The sequence below is a fragment of the Budorcas taxicolor genome, chromosome 10, assembly GCF_023091745.1.
Source record: "Budorcas taxicolor isolate Tak-1 chromosome 10, Takin1.1, whole genome shotgun sequence".
Taxonomy (NCBI): Eukaryota; Metazoa; Chordata; class Mammalia; order Artiodactyla; family Bovidae; genus Budorcas; species Budorcas taxicolor.
The window spans coordinates 79093604-79119032 of record NC_068919.1 but is presented as its reverse complement, the minus strand read 5'-3'; the positions used below and the strand labels follow the sequence as shown (position 1 = coordinate 79119032).

Here is a 25429-nt window from a genome sequence, read left to right as displayed (position 1 = left end):
AATGGTCCACATTAAAAAAAAAATCTTTAAAATATATATATTTTAAATTTTTGGTAATGTGCAAGCATATACAAAAATGTAGTATACCCATCTATAACAATTAATATTTTATCACCTATTCACCTCCATTTTTTTCTGGAATATTTTAAAGGAACTTCCAGACATTCACCACTTAACCCCATTAGAGAATGCATCCTTAACTGATAAGAAGTTTTTTTTCTTTTTTAGCATGACCACAATACCATTACTATACCTAAAAGATATAACAATGTCATGCAATATTTAAATAGGAAGAGATATATCGAATTTGACAGTGTGTTGGTAGTTTGTTAAATTTGCTTCTAATCTTAGTTTTTTAAAAAAGAAACAAAATTTTACACATACATTTGAGGTCCCCTTTTACTGTTTGTGTTTATTCTTAAATAATATGGTGATGTTTTGCATATTTAAATACTTAATGTTTTCCTTTATATATCCTTCTGAAACTTGTTTTTATTACTTAAAATTAGGTTTTCAAAGTTTATTCATTTTGGTACATGTATCTAGCTCATTTAAAATGCTGGGTACTGGTTCCACTGAGCTTAGATTTTATTTGTATTTTCATCCCAATTGTTTTATTGTTCATATATTGATGGATATTTATGTTATATACTTTTTTTTTCTTTGCTATTATGAACAGTGAGGCAGTGGACATTCTTGTACATTTCTTTGTGCCATTTTGAAAGAAGAGATCTATAATTTACATTTGTCTAATTACTGTAGAGGTTGAGATCCTCTGTAATATCTGTTGTCATATTTGCCTCTTTTCCTAGTGGTTTTCAAAATTGATTTGTAGAAATTTTTGTGTTTTCTTCAAAATAAGCCATGATCAGTTTTGTGTGTTGCTACTAGAATCTTTATCATTTCAGACAGTCCCTTCTTGGTCCCTGTCTCTGCTCCCTCTGTTTAACTCCAGTTGAGTTGATTTCTGTTTTTATTCCTGTGGTCCTTTGTTTTATTCTTACCTACTGTGTTTTGAGTTGTGCTACCAAGGCAGAGAATCCTTTCAGTTGTTCATCAACTGAATTTGCTTTGTTTTTCGTTTTGTAATGCAAACAATCTACAATAGTGGTTAAGAGAATGGGAACTATGGAGTCTTTTAACTATTTCCTTTTGAATCGTGAAAGTGAAAATGAAAGTCGCTCAGTTGTGTCCAACTCTTTGTGACCCCATGAACTATACAGTCCATGGAATTCTCCAGGCCAGAATACTGGAGTGGGTAGCTGTTCCCTTCTCCAGGGGATCTTCGCAACCCAGGGATCGAACCCAGGTCTCCCGCATTTCAAGTGGATTCTTTACCGGCTGAACCACCAGGGAAGCCCTTTGAATCTTGACTTAACCAACCACTATATTTACTGTTGTTGCCTTGGCTAGTTATTTAACTCTCTTGTAGTTGACCTTATAGTCTATAAAACCCATGAGAGTAGAGCTATTATGATCCTAGGTATGTATTTGATGAAAGTCAGGCTCAGGAAGATTAGATTAGAAACATGAGTAAGTGGAAGAAACATGTGGGCCTCTTTATCTTTTAATTTGCACTTTTGATAGAGAGGTGGGCACAGAAAAATATTTCTCTAAGATACAGAGTAGCAAAAACAGTGCCAAGTCCCTGACCTATGGCTTCAAGTGGTGGGGGAAAACAGAAAGAGTAGAGACTATGTAGAACTCAAGTGCCTGTGGTTTGCCCAAATCTATGAAGAGGGAGGAAAACCTCTTTATGCCATTTTTCATTAAAATAAAGCAAACAAACCCCCAAACTTTATTTTCATGACTTTAACTTTATAAGAGATATGGAATTTAAATAACCATCCCAGGCCAGCCTAGTTGAATTAGGCAAATCATAAACAAAGAACATTGTGGGTCATAGTTAAGGGATCATTCTGGTAGACAAATGAAATACTTTGGAGGAGGACACAACTTGATTTTGACCAACAATGGAAGGAAGAAGAATCCCAAGAAACAAAGGAACTCAAGGAATGAAGGCAGCTTCTTTCTAGAGGAGGGAGAATTAAGTTTGATTTGGCTACTCTGTTTTCTACTTTTTTTTAACTAAAAGAGGAAATATGTTTATGGCAAAATTAAAACATAATGATTTTTCCAACAGTATATACCCAAAGAACAGAAAGTAGGGGCCTGAACAAATATTATACATCCATATGCTCTTACCAATGCTATGCACAATAGCCAAAAGGTAGAAACAACCTAAATATCTATAGATGGATGAATGAACTTAAAAAAATATGGTATGTGTGTAATGAAATATTACTCAGCCTTACAGAGAATGAAATTCTGATATGTGCTACCATATGGATGAACCTTGAAGATGTTACGCTAAGTGAATAAGCCAGACACAAAGGGACAAATATTATATGATTCCATTTATATAGGAGTACCTAGAGTAATCAAATTCATAGAGGCAGAAAGTAAAATAATGGTTACTGAGCACTGGGGAGAGATATCGTTTATTGGGTACAGAATAAGTATTGGGTACAGTACTCAAACTAAAAGTTTGAGATGATGTAAAAGTTCTGGAGATGGATAATGGTGATGTTTGCACAACACTGCAAATATACTTAGTGCCACTGAACTGTACACTCATAAATGATTAAAATGCTGCATTTTCTGTTATATATATTTTATCACAATGAAAAGTCTCCCAGTAGCCCTAGCCTAGAAGTGGTGTCCACTGAAAACAACTTCTTTTACAGCCATCTAGATATGCAAATACAAGCATAGACATGCAAGCATAAGCATGTTAATTTAGTGTCTACTCTTTGGAGCATTCACTTAGGTGCTAGAAAGTCTGCAGTGAACAAAACTGACAAGGTTCCTGCTGTCATGGAGCTTTTTAAAAATTTGTTTTACACAAAAGGATGTTGGTATGCATACTATTTTACACTAAATGTTTTTCCCCTGACAAAGACCTTTGGTCATCTTTCTGTGTTAGTTCTTATAGACTTATTGATTTAGTGGTTGCGTCTAGTGGTACGCTTTTGTATGATTGTGATACAGTTTGTAGCTATTATATTGAATGGAGAAGGGGAGGCGGAAGTATAGAACTTACTATTTTTCTGCCCTGTTGTAAGTTACAGTTTTATTAGGAATATAATACAGGCTTATTATAAAGAGTCAAGCCGTGCCAAATCTATGAAGTAAGAGTAAAAACTTTCTAACAGGTGTTCTATCTCTCTTTTAATCCTACTCCCGGGAAGTAGTAAACCCTTTTAACAGTTCATTGTTGATCCTTCCAGACATGTATAATGCATTTGCAAAAATAAAGAATATGTAGAACATGTATCTGGAGAAGGTGATGGCACCTCACTCCAGTACTCTTGCCTGGAGAATCCCAGGGAGCCTGGTGGGCTGCCGTCTATGGGGTCACACAGAGTCGGACACGACTGAAGTGACTTAGCAGCAGAACGTGTATCTTCTCATTCTCTAGGAGCTGGCGCATACAGTAGAATATTGCTCATTCTACTCAGACTATAAAGAGCTGGGCAGAGGAAAGAGCTGGACTGAGCTTCACCAGAGCCAAGTTCTGTCTTGATCCTGCTGCTGTGACAGGCAGTTCCTCAGTTATCCTTTGTCTGGTGTCCCGTAGTCAATGAGATCTCATCAAGGAGAGTGCTTTGGAAACTATTATGCTTTAAATTCTGGGATAATTTCTTTAGAGTTCTTTGATTGCAAGAAGTAGAAAGCAACTCAGGTTCTGTTAGACCAGAAAAAAAGTGGGGAAACATTAGTGGAAGAATTTTAGGTAGCAAATGAAGAAATGTGTAAATGACTGGGTCTCTGGAAATTTAGGAATTTCTGTGTGTCTGTTCAAGATGTAATTCCTGGGGAAGAGTGAGTGACTTAGAAGCCACATGTCCACTGATGATTAAGGGGATAGAGTTCTGGGTTTATGTGGCTCATTAGAGTCTCATGGAGGTGGGGAGATGAAGTTTTGAAAAGTATGGGATTCAGGCTAGAAAAATGAAATATCAGCCTTGAAATGCCAGCTGTTTTAACCCTAGATTCTTGCTCCCCTCTCAAGGAGGAGATGATCGCCGGGTTCTACTGTGGCACATGGAACAGGCTATCCACTCCAGAGTTAAGCCCATACAGCTGAAAGGAGAACATCATTCCAACATTTTTTGCCTGGCTTTCAACAGTGGGAACACCAAAGTATTCTCTGGAGGTGAGGAGAAGGGAGATTTCCCCTTGGGAAATTGACTGTGGCTGGGATTTCAGATAAAGTAATGCTAAAATTACTCCAAATTTTCTTTCCTTTAGCCCATTGAATTGTGGAAATATTGGTTTCCCATAGCTTGTCTTCTCTGTATGGTAGCAGTTTAGATACACATATCAGACTAATGTCTGTCTGTCCTTTCTCTCCTTTGCTCTTGTTTCTATCTTTTTTGGTAGAAAACTTCACATTGCAGTCTGGTACACAGATACATATTAGAAAGAGTACTTAACTGTACTATGTGTGACTCACTCTGGTTTTTTTTTTTCTATTCTGTTTTTAAAGATTTTAAAGGTTGTGATTCCAATTGGTATTGTGACCCATTAGTGGCTCCGGTTTGAAAACATGTTCTGTTGGGGTATAACTGGAATGGCTTGCTGTCAAGCCAGCCTCTTGATGGCATCCATCAATCACACTCCTGTCTGACCACTACATTTCTAGGCCTGACCTCTCTTCTGCTTCCATGGTAGCTCAGACAGTAAAGAATCTTCCTGCAATGTAGGAGACCTGGGTTCAGTCCCTGGGTTGGGAAGATCTCCTGGAGAAGGGACTGGCAACCCACTCCAGTATTCTTGCCTGGAGAATTCCATGGACAGAGGAACCTGGTGGGCTACAGTCCCTGGGATCACAGGGAGTCAGAAATGACTAAGCGAATAACACTCTCTCTGCTGCACTGCAGGCGTCCCCACTGCACATCTGCCTTGTGTTCCAGAAGTGGTCTAAATGCAGCAGATCTAAAGCTGAGGTTTCTGTCCTTCTCACCTGCACAAGGATTTCCTCTTGTTTCATGGATTCCCTTCCTCAGTTATTAGCACCATTCAAGTAATTATCTAAATAGTTAGGTTTACCTTTTAAGGACCTGCTGACATTGAAGCATTTTCAGCCTACAGCAATGACAATGTTATATGGTCCAGTCTTATAGAAATCTCAAAATCCGCGCCAAACGTGTCTTTCTGTCATTTTTACATCTCGTAAGTCACCAGTTACTAATATTTTGAAAGCCTCATATTCATCCTTTAGTTTCTGTCCTTTTGCTGTACCTACTGCTCTGATTCAGGTCCTCAGTTTTGGCCTAGACTACTGTAGTGTCCTTCTGTGACTTCTGCTACCAGTATCTCCTTACTCATTGCTTATACAAGTTTTCTTTGAAAAGTTAAATCAATCCTGTGAACCTTTGACCTTACCCAATCTCCCTGCCTGGCCTCCTTTTCCTCCCCCGCATCTTGTGCTCTAGGTTGCTAAGCCACTTGCCATCTTAAGTGCCATTACTGTTTTTCCACAGGCCATGATTATTGTCCAACCCCACCAATTACCCTAAGCTTCCCATCGGTTAGAATTCTGAGTTTCTGTTCAAGTGTCTCCTTTCCCATAAAAACATATTCCCCATGTACTTTCACCCTGCTCATAAAGGACACAATTGCCCCTTTATTTGTGTCCCCATGGTAGAGCATATCACTACAAGCTAACCCATCTTGTCACTGTTAATTGTTCGTGCAGGTAGACTGAATTCCTCACTTATTTCTCTCAAGCTTCAGCACGTCACACTGTGCCTGTTACCTATAAGGCATTGACACGGGTTTGATTTACTTCATATGAACCCACAATAGTTACAGGGAGGACTTTAAGATGACCTAGCCACATCTCTACTGCTTATACTTTTAGCATAGAGTGGGAAATTTTTTTACTGTCTTCATTTTGGAGTTTCTATTTGTTAGCTGTATAAACCAAGTGAAGGCAGGACTATACACATCATGAGTGTATAGTATTTTTAGATGCCTTGATGGAATAAAGAGAATGCAAGAGAAAAAAGTTGTGGATAAAAACCTTCCCGTCATTTAGTATCATCATCATTAAATTTTAATGCTATAAAAGATGATGAGGATGTGAATAGCAGCAAACATTTGTTGGGGGGCCTAGTTCTAGTCTGAATGCTTTTACACTTTTATCTTAACAGTTACTATGAAGTAGACACAATTATTCCCGTTTTGCCGAGACATAGAAAAGTAACATATTATTCCAGGTCTCACAGATAATGAATGTTTTGTTTTAAAAAAAAAAAGAACAAACGAAAAAACACTAGCTTAGAGTAGTTGATTGATTTGCCAATGATCACTTACTCTTTTCCTGAAGAGCCATTGTTTTGTTTTTGTTTTTTTAATCATTGGATAATGCATTTTGGAGATTGTTATTTTGTTATTTCTAGTTGCTATTATGCTTTTAAAAATTCTCTATAAGTATATCCTATCCTTCTTAATGATTTTTATAAACCTTTTTCCTAATTAGCAGTCTTAATTTTTATTAACACTGACTTTGTTCATTTGTTTTCCCTGAAATCTTTAACATACTGAATTGTAATATGAATGGGACCACTTTTCAGGAATTGTCAAATGTCTGCTTTTTCCCTTACAGGAAATGATGAGCAAGTTATCCTCCATGATGTTGAAAGGTAAGTAGATTGTTGACATGTGAAAGTGATTAACTCTGTTTTTCATATGAAGAAAGGCAGATATCTCTTTAGACCAAAATAGTTCTTCTGTTTTTGAGGTAAATAGCATAAAATCAACTGTTTGGCTGAAAAAAAGATTTCGGTAATAGTTTTTAAATTAAATTTTGATTTGTAAAAAGATTTACAAAGTTGATATAAAATTATAGTTTTCTGGTGAAATTTTAAAGGGCAAGGTTAGAAGGGAAGGAAACACATAACCCTCACAGTAATTTTATGAGGCAGTACTATTATGATCTCAATTAGGAAACTGAGGCATGGAGATGTTAGGTGACTTAGGGTCACGTGATGTTAGGATCTGAACTGAGGCAGCCTGGCTTGGGGCCACGCATTTTCTCACATGCCGGGCATCGGGAATTCCTCTTCTTCCCTTGCTGGCATCAGGGCTGCTTGATTGTTCTCCCTCACTTTTTGGAAATCCAGCACCACTCCCCAAGTCTGTGCACAAGCAGATGAGTTCTGTAGTAAGTCGAAACGTGAAACTCATATGTTGAGTCACTTTTTTGGTGGGCACGTGGTAGGGAGGAGTACAGTGGGGATCTTCGTACCACAACCAGGGATTGAACCTGGGCCCTGGCAGTGAAAGCACCAAGTCCTGACCACTGGGCTGCCAGGGAATTCCCTTGAGTCACTTTCAAACACGCTCAGTTAGGGCAACAAACAAACTTGTTGTGAGGTCTTGTCTCTTTAATAATAACCTTTTTCCTTTAACCTGAAAGGTGAATACCTACTTTTTACTTTTTAGTAAATGTAATATCCTTTGGGTTTAGCTGGGTTGACTTTCTCCTGGAAATGAAAAGAGCTTCATTCTAGGAACTAGAGGGCTGGGACTCTGCGCTATTTGTGTGTGTATGTATGTGCCTGTGTGCCACTCTCTGCTCTCTGTCTCTCAGCAGTGAGACCTTAGATGTGTTCGCTCATGAAGATGCGGTGTATGGCTTGTCAGTGAGCCCTGTGAATGACAACATTTTTGCCAGCTCCTCCGATGATGGCCGGGTTCTCATCTGGGACATCCGGGAATCTCCCCATGGAGGTAGGGCCCCTGTGCACAAAGTAGCTGGACTGTGCTGCAGAGTTTGACGTCAGTTTCATCACAGATCCAGTTTATGACTTGAGTAACCTGGGCGGAAGTGCTGTGAAGGGAGAGGAAGCTCACATGGGGACATGAATGTGTGTCTCTGGAGGTCCCATCCTACCCCCCAGTAGTCAGCAGTGAGGCACCTTTGCCAGTCCTCTTCCAGTCACTTGTGATCCACAGACCTTTGCAGTAGTGTAAACACCACAGTGTCTTGTTGTGAGGTAGCCCCAAGGAGTAGAATGTGTGGTGCCTCATTTGTGGGGGGGAGCCACAAGGGCCAGCTGTGTGCATGGTGCTGAAATGCACATATTCTTGGTTATTTAAGAGAATGGGGGTGTTGTGCAATTTGTTGTATCCTAGTTCCAGGGTTGTTATTTTGCTGGAAGAACCACAGACCCTCAACTGTGGTTGAAGATCTATACCACCTTAACTGTGTATAGAAACTTAAAATGATAGCAGATACACTCTGTTTAAGGGGGATTGTCTGGGTGAGTTCCTCTTCTGAATGTTTTCTTTGCATCTCTGAAATGTAAAATGAAGAATTTGTCTTGTTGACTTTCACTGAAGTTCTTCAGGAAATTCTCTTTTTCAGCTCATTTCCTGCAGAGAGATTTCCGTCGCTCTGTCTTCAAAGGCTCTTCTCTCCAGCATACCCTCAGTGCCACCCACAGCCGCACTCTTGGTGCAGCTTTGTCAGCGCCATATCTCTGTGCCCAAGTTACTACCCTGCCTGCCTTGTCTGGCAGGCTCTGAGTCTTTATTCTGTATGCAGAGCATTTAATATGTTGGTCTGTGCTCATTGCTGAGGTCCAGGCTATAGGAGAAGCTTATTCTCAGGGTCAGGAAGATAAGGTAGCCAAAGCAGCATCTGTGGTTGAATGTAATGGTTTGCTTCCTAGATGAAATTCTCCTTTGTCTGAACTGCCTCCTGGCTGAGATGATTGAGCACCCCCTGTGCCCTCTCCCCCAACAGAGGCCTGTGACGTATCCTGTACGGAATCATAGACTGAGGAGTGCTTTCCACCTACTGCTTCTAAACAACTTCCACAGGATTGAGTCCTCCCAGGCAGCAGAGTGGTTCCTTCCTCACCTGGAGCCAGCTAGTATATGCAGGAGGCTGTCGGGTTTCTAGGGGAAGTTGATATACATAGGAGCTGGCTGGATGCAGGAGAAGTTCAAGTATTAGATGTCTTTTTTTTTTTTTAAGTATTCCAGTTGAAATGAAATCTTAAAATTCTAGACTGAAGCCATTTTCTTTTCAATTTAGGGAGCAATATTGCCAGAAGGAAAAACTGCACTGTTATTTTAAGTCTATATAGTTATAAAACTTAATTTCTAAAGCTGGTAAATTTGGATTAAGGTATAATAATCCTACCAGTAATTGAGTGTGAATTTTTTTTAGCTCATGAGGAATTCAGTTTTACTTACTGTGAAACAGCTTACCTTCCTGGTTACAATGACCATTTCTGTTTTGTTACAGGATCTAAATAGGTGCTGGGTGTATTTCTCAGTATTACAGCTTAAACTTTGTGCATATGTGTTTAAGTTGCTGTGTTCAGACTTTCTGTGTACAGAGGGTGTGTGCCAGGACTCGTGGGGACTTTGTGCGTAAGCATGCTAGTGGGGTAGTTGTTAAAGGCTGTGCTCCTCCTTGCCTTCACACTCCTGCTTGTCTACCTGCCATTGACCCAGAAGTGCCTGAAGTGGACTGATCAGAATTTTTCTCTTCACAGAGCCCTTCTGCCTGGCCAACTATCCATCAGCCTTTCACAGTGTCATGTTTAACCCTGTGGAGCCCAGGTTATTGGCCACAGCCAATTCAAAGGAAGGAGTGGGACTCTGGGATATTCGAAAACCTCAGAGGTGAGCTCCTTTTATTCAGAAGGTGTGCATTATAAAATGCCTGAACTTTTCCCTGCCTGAACTTTCAAGAAATATAATCAGCCAGCATGTGTTGTGGGAACCTGGTTGGCAGTTGATCTCAGTTGGACATCTCCTAACGTATCCTGGTTTCTCTGAAGCCAGGAGAACTCTATTCCCAGCGGGCAGGCAGAGTGAGATATCCATACTCCTTGCTAAGGAGAAGTCATAAATTGTAATCTGGGCTCTAGACAGGATCACTTCTAGGCAAACTTTGCAATGGGAAAGCCTTGCTTTAGCACTACCTTCTATCTTTAGGTCCATGGTTCCCCAGATGCATGGAAGGGGAATTATGGTGGTTTTTACTACTGAACGAGGGATTCTTAACCCCAGACTGAAGGGGATATGAACTTCAGGAGAACTGTGAACCCCCAAATTGCATGGAAATTATATTGTATATTCACCTAAGTGTGTTTTTGTGAGGAGGAAGTTTTTTTTTTCTTTCCATTTCTCAAAAGGACCAGCGACTACAACAGTAAAGGTTAAGAGCTACCACTGCAGTGTTAGGGATGTGTTCCCCTTGTGTTTGCACTATTAAAGAGTACTCTTAGGACAATTCTGAGCTGATCACTTATGGGGGAGTTTCAGACATCATTAAGAGAAATACGTGGATGGGGCAAGCAGGAACCTCTTTCATGTTCCTTAAATCCCATGGGGGAGAGATGGCCTTTTATGGCACCTATGACCTTTTATGGCATATAAAGCCAAACCTTGCTTTATGAAAGATTTACATGCATTGCTCGCTCTTCTGAAAATTCCATATGGCAGTAACCTCCCACTTTAAGGCACTATTGCAGAAGAGTATCATGCAGAGTAAACAAGGTTATGGTTTATTTCACGGGCCTCAGATGAAAGGGGCAATTAAGTACAGAGGATTCTCTTCCTTGGTGATTTTTCAGTCCTAATTCTCTCCATGGGGCAGTCTGATGAGGCTGGAACTATGGGATCCCAGAAGGGCATCCCTGGTGTTGAGCAGGGATCCCTGAGGCTCCATAGGGCAGCAGAGGTTTCTCCTGCTCGCTGTTGCATGTGCACCTGGCTCTCCCTTTTCCATGTGATGGGAGTGCGTGTAGCAGCAGGGCCCCTGTGGTGCCTTTGCACTGTGTGCTTAGGGAGGCTTGTCCTCTGCCAGCAAGACAGTCTCCTGTGTTTAGCTTTAGCATTCTCTCCACTTTGCGCTCTTCGGGAGCAACTGTTCTGCCTTGTCCATATCACAAAAGGCAGAATTTGGACTAACGATGCCAGCTTTCTCCCAGCCTGCTATCTCCTGTACTGAGAATGAATAGCTGGCAACTGGAGTGAGGCCTGAGCTATTCATCCCCAGTGGAAAGCTTGAGTAGCTCATGATGTCAGCAGTGTCTTGAGAGAAGAGGGCGGTTGAATGTTAATGTTTCTCCTGATTTTCCTCCACCAGCTTCGTACTGTGCATTGTATTTGGGCCCTCCTCCCCTTTCTACTTATCCCTTCACTAAACATGGCTTCTTTCTCTTTAAAAAATTCTAAGTGAGATTTCTGCTATATATTTATAGTAACACTTACTAAATTTAGGGTCTGTATCCAGAAAAATGTAAAGAAAAAGATAAAAAGAAGGTCCTATCTCAAGCTGATCTCTGTTGCTTGTATGTTTTTAAATGTTTTGTGTCAGTACCGTTCTTCTCTTTGCTGGTCTCTAGTCACTTTCTCCAAAAGTAACTACGGTGAACAGTTCCTTAGGTATCTGCCAAGAACAAAATTTAATGCATATAACTAGCATAAAAAATACATATCCTTAGAAGACTTTAAACTAAAAGAACCACATAATAATGCCTTGTTTTCAGCGTCTTTTTTCAATTAATAATATGTCTTGCAGCTTTTTTCATATCAGCACGTAACAGATCTAGCATATTCTGTTGATGGCTACTTGGTTTTCCATTCATGTGATGGACCCAGCAACCAGACTTCTTGTTTCCTGTTGGGCCGTTATAAACTATGTTTCACTGACCCTGGTCACACATATTTGGCCTACCTTTGCAAAATATCTAGGGAATTGCTGCATCAAACAAAGAATGGATGTTTTTACATCTTTTTGAAATAAAAATTGTCAAATTTTCCCACCACCAAGAAAGGCTACACTGATTTACAAACCTCTCAACTGCACAAGACCACATATATCTCATTAACACGTAGTCCTTCATTAACATGTAAACTGTTACAAGTCTTATGGGGGAAAATATTATGTTCTTGTTTTGATTACTTCATTTATGCATAAGGTTATGTGGTTTCTTTGGTAACCTACAGTTTTCAAAGCCCATATGGGAGAAAAGTCGTCTAGTAAAGCTAATTGGCATTCTTGACTGATTCCTTTTTTGGAGTAAAAGGAAGAGCACAGTGCTATGGAGACTGGGATGTTTTTACCTGTTTATTTCATCTTTTCTAAGGTTCTATGTAATTTTTTGGATACGAGGCAGAAAAAAGCTATGAAATATTCTTGGGGTCCTGTTCTCCACATCCTGTAGTGTTTGGAGATTAAAGTGCAGATCGTTTCTGTTTGAACTTTCTCAGTACAAGTTGGTGTGGGGAAAAAGAGATAGCCCTTTGTCTTTTCCATATGGGATTAATTATGCTGCGTTGCAGTGGGTGATTTGTCTCCTAACACAGCTGCCTGGAAACCCCAGCCCCCAAATCTTGGCACACTTCTGAATCACCTGGGAGGACAAGCCTAGAACAGGAGAGGTGATCTGTTTCAGGGGTACTTTAATGTCTAGGGAGAGATTTTCGAGAATTTGTGAGCACCTTATAATCGCAGGTAAAATGATGTGTGCTTGTGTGTCTGAGTGGGCATGTGTGGCATTTTTTTTCTAGGAACAAGGAGAGCTTTTACCAGGTTCTCACAGAGACCCTTGAATCCCAAGGGAATGAGTTGCTCGGTGTTCTAAAGATTCTTGATTTAGAGCCTATTGTGGTTCCTTAGCCGACTTCTCAGTAACTTCCAGCTTGTAGCTTGGGCACATCTGTGCGTTCTGGGCCTGATTGAGTGGCCCACTGGCTTCCTAGAAACAAATATATCTTCATGGAACAACAAAGGGGGCTCACATTGAATACCTTTTGCTTCCTACCTTACCATAGGGTTAGTTCCGTGCTAGAGTGGTTTTCTTTCCCTGCCCAAGCCTGAGCTGTGTCGCTCCACTTCAGCAGGCAGCCCATAGGAGTGTGGACAGGTTCGTGCTTGTCCCACTGTTGCCCTGAAATAAGCTGATGAGAGGCCTGGCTTTCAGAATAAAGTGTCAGCTTTAGAAGGGACTTCAGTTGTCATCTGACCTGACTTACTTATTGTACAGATTTTAAACGGAGGCCGAAGAGCTTGATGGTTTAGAGAGTAGGATCTGAAGTACATCTTGGATGCAAAGCCAGGCAGTACACCTTAATAGCCGTGGGATCTTGAGCATGTTACTTTACCTCTCGGTGCCTCATAATAATAAATAATAGCTAACATATATTAAACATGATTTGCTGGGGATAATGACAGTTATATGGATAATTCCTTTTTAATCCTATGACAGCCTTATTAAATCGATTCTGTTGTTATTATTTTTTAATGATAAAGAAGTCAAGGTACATACAGAGAGGTGAAATAACGTGTGTGTGTGTGTTATTTCCTTCCCCCTTTTAAATCAATTAGGGACCCTGTATATCCTAGTTTTCTTTCATCTGTGCTTCCTTGAAATAAAACTTTGTCAAAATTCCTCTCAAATTTTTCTAATACAGACCTATCCAACTCTAAAGTCTGAGTCCTTTAGACTTTCTGCCTCACTTTTCACTGTCTTATGGCCCAGCCCCAGTTTGCACACTGACTTTCCAGACTTTTTGCTCTGTTAATTTTTTGCCCTGGACAAAAAACATGCTATTCATTTTTCTGAACATGGTATTCATTTTTCTTTTGTAAAGTTTTAGAACAGAAGTTGTAAATTAGTTGCCCATAGGCCATATTCAACCCACAGGGATATTTTATTCGACCTACATGATGTAATAGTGTTTAGAAAATTACACAGAAAAAAATCAAAATTTCTAGCATCACTTGAAAAAGTCAAAAGACCTGAAATCATTGGCCCTTTATTCTCATATGGCAACAGCCGAAGCTGAATCAGGGGTTTGTTGCTCTTGAAACCTTTAGGATGCGTTGCCGGCTCCACCACGCCTTCACGTCTTAACCCAGGTGGTTCCGCTCATTTACATTACTTCCCTGGCCCTGTCGTCTTAGGAATTTGAAGGTTTGCTTTGGGGGTTTTAGTGCAAATGAGTGGACCATAGGTAGGTAACCTGAGTACAACGACTGGATAAGAGAAAACTTCACATATAGAAGTATAATCGCAAGTTTGGATGAGGTTTCATTCGTTTATATGTAAAGTGATGTCTTGTGATGTCTTGCTTGGTCTATTGCAGTGACCTCTGGGCGGTTTTCAGAACTGAGCTCCTTGAACATCCAAAGCATTAAGGAAAAGTAAAGTTTCCCCGGCTGTTGCTCTCCTTGTCTCACCATTTTCACTGCCTGTTTTAGCTGTCTGCTCACTCACTACTTCTCCCCTTTCTCCTGTCTTTATAGTTTCTGTCAGTTTTTGTCAGGAACTATTAGTTCTGTGACAGGTAACAATGTCTTGCTTTGACAAGGATAATAAAGAGAGTGTTTCTTTCCCACTCAATAATAAAGCTAGGGCAAGCCAGGAATTCCTGTAGACTTACCTCATAAGCTGGTGGTTTTACGTGTTGTGTAAATGGGCAGTAAATGCAAATTCCTGCTGTCAAGAAGGACTTGCTTGCTCTTAGTAACTCACCTGGCTTTGGGGCCTAGATATCTGCTCTCTGGGGCTGGGCCAATCCTACTTCTGTAGAGACCAAATTAAGTGCAGCTCTGTCTTCTGAACAGCCGGGCAGTCTCTGCCACATTGCCTTTAAGGGCTGCTCATACTGTTGTGGGAAAATAGAGCCCAAGAGTTCAGCTTCAAAGGCTGGAAAAAAAAAGTCATTCATGCTCTGCTTTCTCTCTCTTCTCTCCCACTCACCCATCTTCACTTTTTATATGAACCTATCCAGTGCTCAGGCAAATGTTCATCTATTAAACCCATAATAAAAACTTCTTTTTCCCCTGAAACTGTATTCCTTCCTTAAGTTCTTTATTAATGTCACCATCACTCTTGTAATGATCCTGGCTAAAATCCCAGAGTCCCATATGCCTCTTCTATTTCTTAATCCCTCTCCATAACCAGCCTTGCTCTGTGTTAGTGCCTGGCCACTGTTTTCAGTTCTTAAAGCCTCTGCTCTATTTCAGGTCCATATTACTCTTTCCATAAGGTGTCGACTTCTAAGGTGTTGGTTAGCTTCTTAACTTGCTCTTGCTTCTGGCACACAGCACATGTCCTTCAACATATATCTACCATTCCCCTACCCAGGAGCTCTAGAGTCTGCTTCTTATCTTTGTTTATGGCCATATTCCCCAGAACCAGTAATGTGGGATGCTCCAAGAAATTTTTTTTTTTTTAATGAATGGATGACCTAGTTTATGGACGAAATGGAAACTTGTTAAGCAAGCAGTCAACCTCTTCTCTGGTGCCAGTGGCCCTTTTCCCCTTGTAGGTTGTCTTCTACATACAAACACACGTAAAGGAAAATTTATCTTTTTCAAATTCTAGTTACCCTTCAAGGTCCAAGATCAAATGGAAGCCCATCGGTGCAGACGTCCTTGCTCTATCTCCCTGTTACATTCTCTTAAAGCGTCCTTCCTTTTTTTACTCGCTGTGTCCCCAGCACCTAGCCCAGTTTTGGCGCAGAGTATATGTTGAATGAATGAAGCTTTCCCTCACTTCTGGCAGAAAGGATCACTCTATCCAGAGCCTCTGTAAAGTACTTAGGGTTTGTGGCATTCATGTTGCATGTCTTAGTTACTGTTTTTGCCATCATTGATTATCTTTACTATGACTATGTTTTATCTCCAGATAAAAGATTATGTCTTTTCTTTCTAGTGCTCAGAAATTCCTTCTCAGAAAGGAAGCACTTGTCTTAATCTGTACTATTACTTTGCATGTTTTTCTGTGGATTTTTAAAGACATGGCCATGTTTTATATCTGTTGCCTAGCACAATGCTTAGAATGTTATGACCTTCAATAAATAGTGAGTGCAGTGTTACACTCCTCACGAAATAGTATGTATTTTCAAAGCTAGCTCTCTGTAATGTTTTCATTAACTCCCTAAGTGTAATAGCATGGATCAGAATGTTATCTGCAGAGAATAAACCCTTAGAGGAGGTTGTAAGTGTTCTTGCAGGGCTTTGAACGGTTTTCAATGATTTAAACTAGCGATGTAAGCAAGTTAAGAATTGTGACAAAGTTGCTTTCTAGTGTTTGGGCCACAAGGTGGAGCTCTAGAATCAGTTTCGCTGCAAAAAGACACCAGGGCCCCATTATCCTATCCCAGTAATTCTCAAATTTCAGAGGGCATCAGAATCACCTGGGGAGGTTGTTAAAGTGCTGCTTCCTGGAGCACAGACCCAGAGATTGAGTTGTCGATCCAGGGCAGACCCTGTGAATCTGCCATTTTTTAATACATACCCCAGGTGATTTGGCAACTTTGCTTATCCTGCAAGGTGGAAGCTGTGATTTTTGAGAGATCTGTGTTGAATTTGCTGCTGTGTTCATTTGGACCCAGGGTCTTCTGGCTTTAGGCCAGAGCCTCCCTGTGTCTATTCATTCTCACCAAACACAAATGTGCCTTTTTATAGCAAGAGGCTTAGCTTCAGACCAGAGCATCTGGGGAATGCCTGGTGAATGTATGGGAGTTGTGGAAGCATGTTCCACTTCATATCCTCCCTTTAATACTTCCCAACTCCTCTTACTCAGGGGGAGATGATACCAGACCCCGACTCTTTTTCTTTAAAAAAAACTTCTTATGTTTAAAAATTCTCTCTCTCACACACACACTGAGAAATACTAAAATAAACTCCATTGCACCTAGCACCCAGCTTAAATAATTAACCCGTGGACAATCTTACTTCATTTATTCTTCCACTGAGATGACTCATTTCCATGTAACTTTGTATTATTTCCTCTGTAAATACTTTAGTATGTATCTCTGAAAGATATTCTTTTTTAAAAATTGAGACAAAATTCACATGATATAAAATTAACTATATTAAATAGTTAAAATTAGCTATGTTAAAGTGAAAACTTTAGTGGCATTTAGTTCATTCAGTGTTGTGCAAGTGCCACCTCTGTCTAGTTCCAAAGCATTTTTATCATTCCGAAATGAAACCCACACCCATTAAGCAGTCACTCCCCAGAATACTGCTCCCCTAGTTTTTGGCCACCACCAGTCTGCTTTCTGTATCTGCGGATTTACGTGTTATGGCTGTGACCTTTAGTTTGCCTCTTGTACTTAGCGTAAAGTTTTTGAGATTCATCCACATTGAAGCATGTATCAGTACAGTATTTCATTCCTCTTTATGGCTGAATAATTTTCTATTGTATGGATGTATATACCATATTTTGTTTATCCACCTACTGATGGACATTTGAGTCGTTTCTACCTTTTGGCTATTGTGAATAGTGCTACTATTAAGTTTATGATTAAGTATTTGTTTGAATACCTGTTTTTGGTTCTTTTGGTTCCATCCCTAAGAGTGTAGTTGCTGGATCATATGGTGATCCTATGTTAAACTTTTTGAAGAACTGCCATATTACTTTCCATGAAAAGATAATTCTTTTAAAAATCATAGTATTATTATCACACCTAAAAAATTAGCAATAATTCCTTAATACCATTGCATATTTAGTGTTTACATTTCCTTAATTGCCTCCTAAATGTTACAGTTGGTTCTTATGGATCGAGATTTGAATAAGGTATGTACCAAGCAATTAGTTGACATGGCTTCTGAGTCTTTGGATACGCCTACTTTTCATTTTTTTCTCTTGTAACTTATTTGTTAAAGAAACTGGATTATTTGTTTTACGGAATTTCTCGCATTTTAGATTCTACAGGAGGCCCTTTGTATCCTCGGGTTCTGTATCTGTGGGGTTCCTGGACCCAGTTCCCCATAGATGCCAAGGGGCAGCTGCACTGATTGCATGTTTATGCCGTCATTTAGCATGTTCCCTCTTAGCTCAGTTTTTTTCATAAATTGGTATTGGGTCTAGGGACTGAAACAGTTTTAGGTTTGATTCTTTTTGGCAGGGGTTACAAAAGTATTTCATAGGTAGTGTTGTATATAACCATAAGGAAGCCAAAAATGTCTGGTTTTGTCTTTTGTTTTAAAATACATTGACTGACTTCTCAGTTCAGCTTTTTAAAATACAAATAATGCTGGTGAAGATGTGGAGAAACTGAATCAGTCATACATTGTGAATAGGAATGTAAAATAGTACAAAATATCTAGAAAATGTTTTGGTAGTTCCTTTATAAATTTAAAATGAACTTATTATCTGACCCAGCAGTTGCACTCTGGGTGTTTATCCAAGAGAGAGGAAGACTTATTTTCATATAGCAACTTGTACATGAATGTTCATAGCAACTTCATTCATAATACCCAAAAGCTGGAAACTATCCATACGTTTTTCAATCTGTAAGAAGTTTAAAAAAAAATAATAAAACTGTAGTGCATGCATACTGTAGAATACTACTTGGCAATAAAAAACAAAAAGCTGAACGGTTGATACGTGCAACAATTTGGATAAACCTTAAGTGAACTGCTGCCAAGTCACTTCTCATGAGCTAATGTAACATTCATGAGATGGAGAACAAATTAGTCATTGCCAGGTGTTAGGGTTAGTGGTAAAAGGGGTGGATGTGGCTATAAAAGGCAGTCTTGTGGTGATGGTACACATAAGTATTGTGGTGGTGACTACTTGAAGTTATACACGTGATACAATTGCATAGAGCAACACACACACACAAATGAGTGCATGTGTAGCTGACAAAATCTGAATAAGCTCCATAGATTGTACCAATGTAAATTTCCTGGTTTTGATATCAAACTATAGTTATGCAAGGTGGTAACACTGGGAGAGTCTGGGTAAAGGGTTCAAAGAACCTTCTTGATTTTCTGTATATAGTATCGTATTATTAGCAAACAGTGACTATGTTACCGTTTCCTTTCCAATTTAGGTTCCCTTTTATTTCTTTTTGTTTTCTGATTGCTGTGGCTAAGTCTTCAAAACTATGCTGCATAAAAGTGGCAAGAGTGGCCATTCTTGTTTTGTTCCTGATCTTAGAGGAGATACTTTCACGTTTTCACTGTTGAGTATGATATCAGCTGTACGTTTGTCATATATGGCCTCTATTATGTTGAGATATGTTCCCTTTACACCCACTTCTGGAGAGTTTTATTATAAACGGTTGTTGAGTTTTGTCAGAAGCTTCTTCTGCATCTCTATTGAGATGATCATATGATTTTTATTCTTTGCAAACTCTTTTTACACGAAAATTTCTTTGCAAATTCCTCTGAGAATGACTGTCACTCTGTCATGTCTGCCTCTGTGACCCCATGGACTGTAGCCTGCCAGGTTCCTCTGTCCATGGGATTCTCTAGGCAAGGATACTGGAGTGAGTTGCCATTCCCTTCTCCAGGGGATCTTCCCAGCCCAGGGACTGAACCTGGGTCACCTGCGTTGCAGGCAGCTTTTTTCATCTGAGCCACCAGGGAAACCCTAGATTCCTCTGAGTCTATAATTATTTCAAAGTAAAAAGTTAAATGTAAGTAATACATAATAGCATGCTCCTTTAAAAACTATGAATAAGGCTAAAATTCCTCCTGACTACTTCCGATCCTGGTCTCCTGCCCACTTTCCTGAGGGTAATGAATGTTAAGAGTTTGTATATGCTTCCAGAACTTTTTCTTTGGTTTTCTATGCTTATACATGTACCTGTAGAAAATACATGGTTTTTGTTCCTATATGGAGGTATGTTTTTCACACGGATGATGTACTGCTATGCAGTTATTCTACAACTTGACTATTTCACCCATCAGTATCTTTTGGGAATTTATCCATGTGTTAACATGTCCAGATTTATCTTGTTTCTTTTGCCAGTTAAGAACTTGAATCATCTCTCTGACTCTCTATGTGAAGAGTCAGCTTAGATTTTTCTTCCAGGAAGTCTTTCGTGACTGCTCTCTCCTGTGTTCCCAGTGGAGGGATAGATATTCTCCCTATGTCTTGCACAGGACATAGTCCCCTTATTACAACATTGTTCATATTATAGAAGGAAACTGATGGCTTTCTTGTCCCTCATTAATGCTTGAGAATGTCTTTCCCATCTTATTTCATCTTTAAATCCATGTGCTTAGCATAGTATCTAGAATAGTTAGCAGGTTTTCAATAAATGGTTATTCAGTAAGGGCATGCATATATGAGTTACATATATATGAGTTACTGAACTACAGGGAAGGATCTGAAGTGAATTACTTAGATGAATCCTTCTGGCCTTGATGTATTGTCATCTGATGCTGTTCTTTTTGCTGGGTGGAATAATTCATCTCCACCATGTAGTCAGTGAAATCTTGTTGAACCAAGAAGCAGAAAACAACTTGTTGGCCCTATTTCCGCTTCTTATTTACTGTATGGTCAGGGCCAAGTCATATAAACATTTAGGACCTAGGTCTCCTCCAATTTGAGATGAAAATAATGATAACCTCCACTATCCACCTTATAGGGTTATTGTAAGGGTTAATTGATACAAAGTATATGTAAACATTTTGGAAATTAATGAAAAACCTGTTGCTTCTTCAAGGGTATCTGTTGTGATCTGATTCTTTTAAGAAGAATCACTGAAGAATCAGTGAATTCTATGAAGAATCAGTGAATTCTTCGTAGTTTGAACTTTTTATTTTGTGATCTTAGGTTTGACCATTTGTACTTTATCTGTTGTGAGTCACATATTTTAGACAGGGATATCTTGGTATACTCTTAATAATCTTGGCTTCATTTATCCATGAATTTACCCATGTATGGAAGACTTTCCAGGAACCTTGCTAATGTTTCTGGATTCTACATAAAATGCTTTGCACTTTGAATTTGTTTTTTATTCCAATAATATACTTTGCCATTTATTTATAGGTACCTGGGAAGTGGGATGGTGTATCTGCAAAGAGAAACCAAACTAAGTATAGTTTCAGATCTAACCTGGTACTGTGTCCAGTGCTAACCAAGGTGGGGCCTGTTTATTACTTAAAATCCTTTCAAAGGAGGGATATTATTTTCCTTCATTGAGAAGGATGGTGAGGGACACTGGTAATTTTAGAGTCCTTTGCAAATTTTTAACTGTTGTTTAAAGAATTTAGGACAGTGGCTTAATTTCAGATTTGCATCTGCACCAGAACCCTGTAGGGCAGCACATCACCGGAAGTTTCAGTTAAGCTCTCTCATACTTCCCTCAAAGCTACCTTCTGTGGTCCCTTAATTAAAGGAGTATGTTTGAGATGACATTTTAGAATAACATATTTTCTTCTGAAATTACAGAAGTTTATCCTAATTGTAGGAAAACTTGGAAAATAAAGTGAACGGTACAAAAATAAATTAACTAAATGCTATAGTTTGATTGACATATCTTCTTACTGTTCTCAGTATAGCCATCAAACTAAATGTTTATCACTATCTAATTTTAGACATGATTGGGTAGGGCATGTATTCAAAGCCTATAGAATTCACTGTCTACTTTCTGAAAATGGGTAAATGAATTTTTTTTTTTAGCTTGTAATTGACTTCCTAAAGTTTGACTATTAATCTTCCTTTTGAATTTTTATCCTACAAATACGAGGAACTTGCGTTAAAGTACAAGATATAATTAAGATATGTGTTTACCTGTTAAACTATTCCTTTTTTGTTGACTGCTTATTAGCAGGTAGGTAAATTTGACTCATTTGAAGGATATGTGGTGGTGTCAGTGCAGAGAAAACCTGAGTGGTCATTGGCAAATAATTTGATGTCTGGGCCACAGTTCTTTGCCTGTAATAGAAAACTGACTTAGATGTTCTCCAAGCCTCCTACTGTTTCTTTGATTCTTCTGCTGCTCTGTTGCTTCCCTCTCAAGATTAGGTTTTGTGAGCAGACAAATGTCAGGAGCCAGGTAAACCTTTGTGGAGCCTGCTTTTTTAATGTTGTAAAGTCAGAGTGTTTCAGATTGCTGCTCATGGTCCACTCGATCATGCGGCATCTATTTATTGAATGCTGGTACGTGTCTGGCACTGTTTAAGCACTTGGAATGCACGGGAAGCAACATAAAAGGTGATATGGTCTAGTGGGAAAGGACAGATAAGAAGCAAAATAAATGGTATGTAAGATGGTGATTCATTAGTAGAAACTAAACAGGCAAGGGAGACAGGGAGCATTGGGGAGGTTTCATTTTTGCATTGGGTATCAGAACAGACTAATTGAAGAGGATATTTGAATAAAGAAGTGAATGAATGAACCATGTTCATATCTGGGGAGGAACATTCCCTCTGGATTTGCAAGTACAAAGACCCTGGAGCAGATGTTTGATGTGTTCTAAGGAGGCATCATGTGGTTGAAGGTAGGGTAAGGGAAAAAGAGTGCCAGGAGGTAGAGTCAAACATGAGGGATTGGTGGGGAAAGTTGCCTAGGGTCTCTGTTGGGATTATAAGGAGTTTGAGTTTTAGCCTGGTTGAAATCCACTGGCAAATGAATGACGCAGTCTGACTCAGGGTTCAGCATCCCTCTGGCTGTCATATTCAGGATGAACTGAAGCATGTGCCAAGAGTAGAGGCATGAAGACAAGGTAGGAAACTCTTTCAGTAATCCATAGGGCCATGGAATTGACTTAGGTGGTCACAAGTATTCATTAAATAGAAAATGGAAAATCGGTGCACTGCACACAGTAGATGGCAAGTTGTTTAATGAATTTATGCTAAATAAACATGGGTGTACTGGAATACAGTATAAAATAAGCTTATTATAAAGGGTTACTATAAAAACACTTGAAAACCATTATCTTAAGGCATCTACATTTTTGCCAACTAGAACTGACTTTGGTTTTTGGACACTCAGTAAGCGGCTCCTGTATGACACAGGCTGTCTCCTATAATCACGTCTCATCAGTCAGCACTTTGGCCTTCCCACTGCATTCCTCTCTCTTCCTCTTTTCCACTGTTTGCATAAGTGTTCTCGTAGAAGGGATCAAATTGTGATTTTTGTTTTCAAACCCTCTTCTGCTTAGCATTTTTTCTAGGCTTTGCCTCTTTCCCCTTTAACAGCCCTCTGGCTCTGTGGCCTAGTTCCCTGACAGTCAGCACACCCACCTAGTTTCTTCCTCCACCATTAGGGACTGGCTGTTTACCTGCCTGTATTCCCACCCACTCCTTCTACACCCTTACTGTTGCTGTAGCAACTGCCATCTTAGTCTCCCGCCTTCCCCTGACTTTTTTCTTCCTCCTGCCAATCTGTATTCATTAAGCTCTCCCTCTCCAGCTTTGCACACTGTGAGGTCAGGGCTGATGCTTTGTAACATCTGTCAGAAGGTAGAGCCATTAATAATTTAGGATGAAGATTAAATGACTGCTCATAAAACCCTTCTCTATTTTCCACAGCTTGCAGTAAAGGGGGATTTTTTGAATAAGCAAATCATCTGATGGACTGAGATGACTGAATGCTAAGTCACTAATTCTACAGAAAAATCACGAGTGTCCTAGGACAAATCCGTTATGGCACTGCCTTTTAATTCATTTTGAGATCTTGTATAGGGTTGAGATCTTGGTTGGTTATATGTGGCTTTTGGGATCCCCTGAGCCAAAGACAAAAACATGGGCTTGTAGATCACTTCAGCTCTGAGCATGATGCCCCTGTTCTGGAAGGTGGTGATTAGAGGCTCTGCAGTACCTGAAAGCCCAGGTTCTTCCCCTTCCAACTCGCATAAAAGAAACGGTTAAGGAAGATGTGCCAGGGATTTCCGTGACAGTCCAGTGGTTGGGACTCAGTGCTTTTACTACTATGGCCCCAGATTCAATCCTTGGTTGGGGAAGTTAGATCCTGCAGGCACGTGTGCAGCGTGATCATTTTTAAAAATAATTTTTAAAAAGGAAGATGTGAGGGGTGTGTGTATATATTATGTATATGTATATATATGGTGGGATACTGTATAGCCACAAAAAAGAATGAAATAGTGCCATTTGCAGCAATATGGACAGACCTAGAGATTATCATACTAAGTAAATCAGGAAGAAAGACAAGTACCATATGATATGACGTATATGTGGAATCTTACAAAACAGACTCACAGACACAGAAAACAGACTTAGATGCCAAAGGGGAAAGGGAGAAGGGGAGAGATAAATTCGGAGTCTGGGATTAGCAGATAGAAACTGCTCTATATAAAATAGATAAACGGCAAGGTCCTGCTGCTGAGCACAGGGAACTGCATCCAGTATCCTATAATAAATTATGATGGAAAAGAATATACACACACACACACACACACACACACACACATATATATATAACTGAATCACTTTGCTGTTGTAAATCAACTAGACTTCAATTAAAAAAGGAAAGAAAGAAGGCTCCCCTGGTGACTCAGTGGTGGAGGGTGCGCCTGCCATTGCAAGAGGCACTAGTTTATCTCTGATCCGGGAACATCCCAAGTGCTGTGGAGCAACCAAGCCCGTGCGCCACAACTGCTGAGCCTGCCCTAGAGCCCAGGAGCTGCAGCTGTTGAGCCCACATGCCCTCGAGCCTGTGTTCTGCAGCAAGAAGCCCACACACCGCGACTAGGGGGTGGCCCCCGTTTACCACAACTAAAGAAAAGCCCACACAGCCAAAAATAAATAAATAAAATGATTTTTTAAAGTGGATTTTTTTTTTTCAGAAGAAAGAAAAGGTTTACAGGATTACCAAGATCTTGAATATACTTGAACAGAACTGATACGGGCTGTAACTTTTTGAACCTGTTCACTTTTTACTTAATTCTAGTTAACAAATCCTCTAGGATTTGTCCTGTTCTGTGTGTTGTGTTATACGAAGTACAAAATGCAACCTCCTGTATTCCTTACAGGTCATCCTGTCCTAAAGCAGAAACAGAAGGGGAGAGATTTTTTCCTACCTATGCGACATTGCATTTTCCTCTCTGGTTGACTGGCACCAGCTCTGATGTCTGTGATTTGGAATAGCAGTGCCTTGACTCCAGCCATTTCACAGGTGTTAGGAAACTTTCACATAGTAACTCTGAGGAAATGCATGGAAGTGGGCTTTAGAAAATCTTGTTGGCACTATTTGATGAATTACTTAGTCATAAATTTATGGAAGTATAGCTTCATGAAGCCAGATCTTGGAACGTTTATGGGTGCTCTATCTTGTGCTAAATGTGATACCCCCAGTCACTTTTTTGGGAAACAGCCTTGGTTTATTTCTCTTCTGTTCCAAGACTTTAACCTTGGCCAAAGACTTTTTGTAAATGTTCTTTTTATCCTGCCAAAGCAATAAAAAAATCCAATTGACTATTTCTGAGGGGCTGAAACACCAAAAAAGCCAAAAACCAGAGGATCACACTAATGAGGAATATTTTCCTGATGTTCTGAGGTTCTCTTGCTTTTTGTTCTGGGCCTTTTACGTGCTGACCTTTCAATCACCTCCTGTCCCATTCTTGTTGCATTTTGTTACAAATGCTTGGTTGAAGATAGGTCGAAAATGAAAGT

General features: G+C 39.7%; 1 protein-coding gene across 2 annotated transcripts in view; it reads left to right on the top strand.

Moving 5' to 3' along the window:
- The window catches only part of DCAF5 (DDB1 and CUL4 associated factor 5), a 91583-nt gene that overhangs the window by 20249 nt on the left and 45905 nt on the right, over positions 1-25429 (top strand). For both annotated transcript variants that reach the window (XM_052646377.1, XM_052646376.1), the window contains exons 2-5: positions 4076-4219; positions 6677-6713; positions 7664-7803; positions 9582-9711. In XM_052646377.1, the coding sequence (XP_052502337.1) occupies positions 4108-4219; positions 6677-6713; positions 7664-7803; positions 9582-9711 (419 nt within the window). In that variant the 5' untranslated portion in view covers positions 4076-4107. The remainder of the gene's footprint in view (positions 1-4075; positions 4220-6676; positions 6714-7663; positions 7804-9581; positions 9712-25429) is intronic.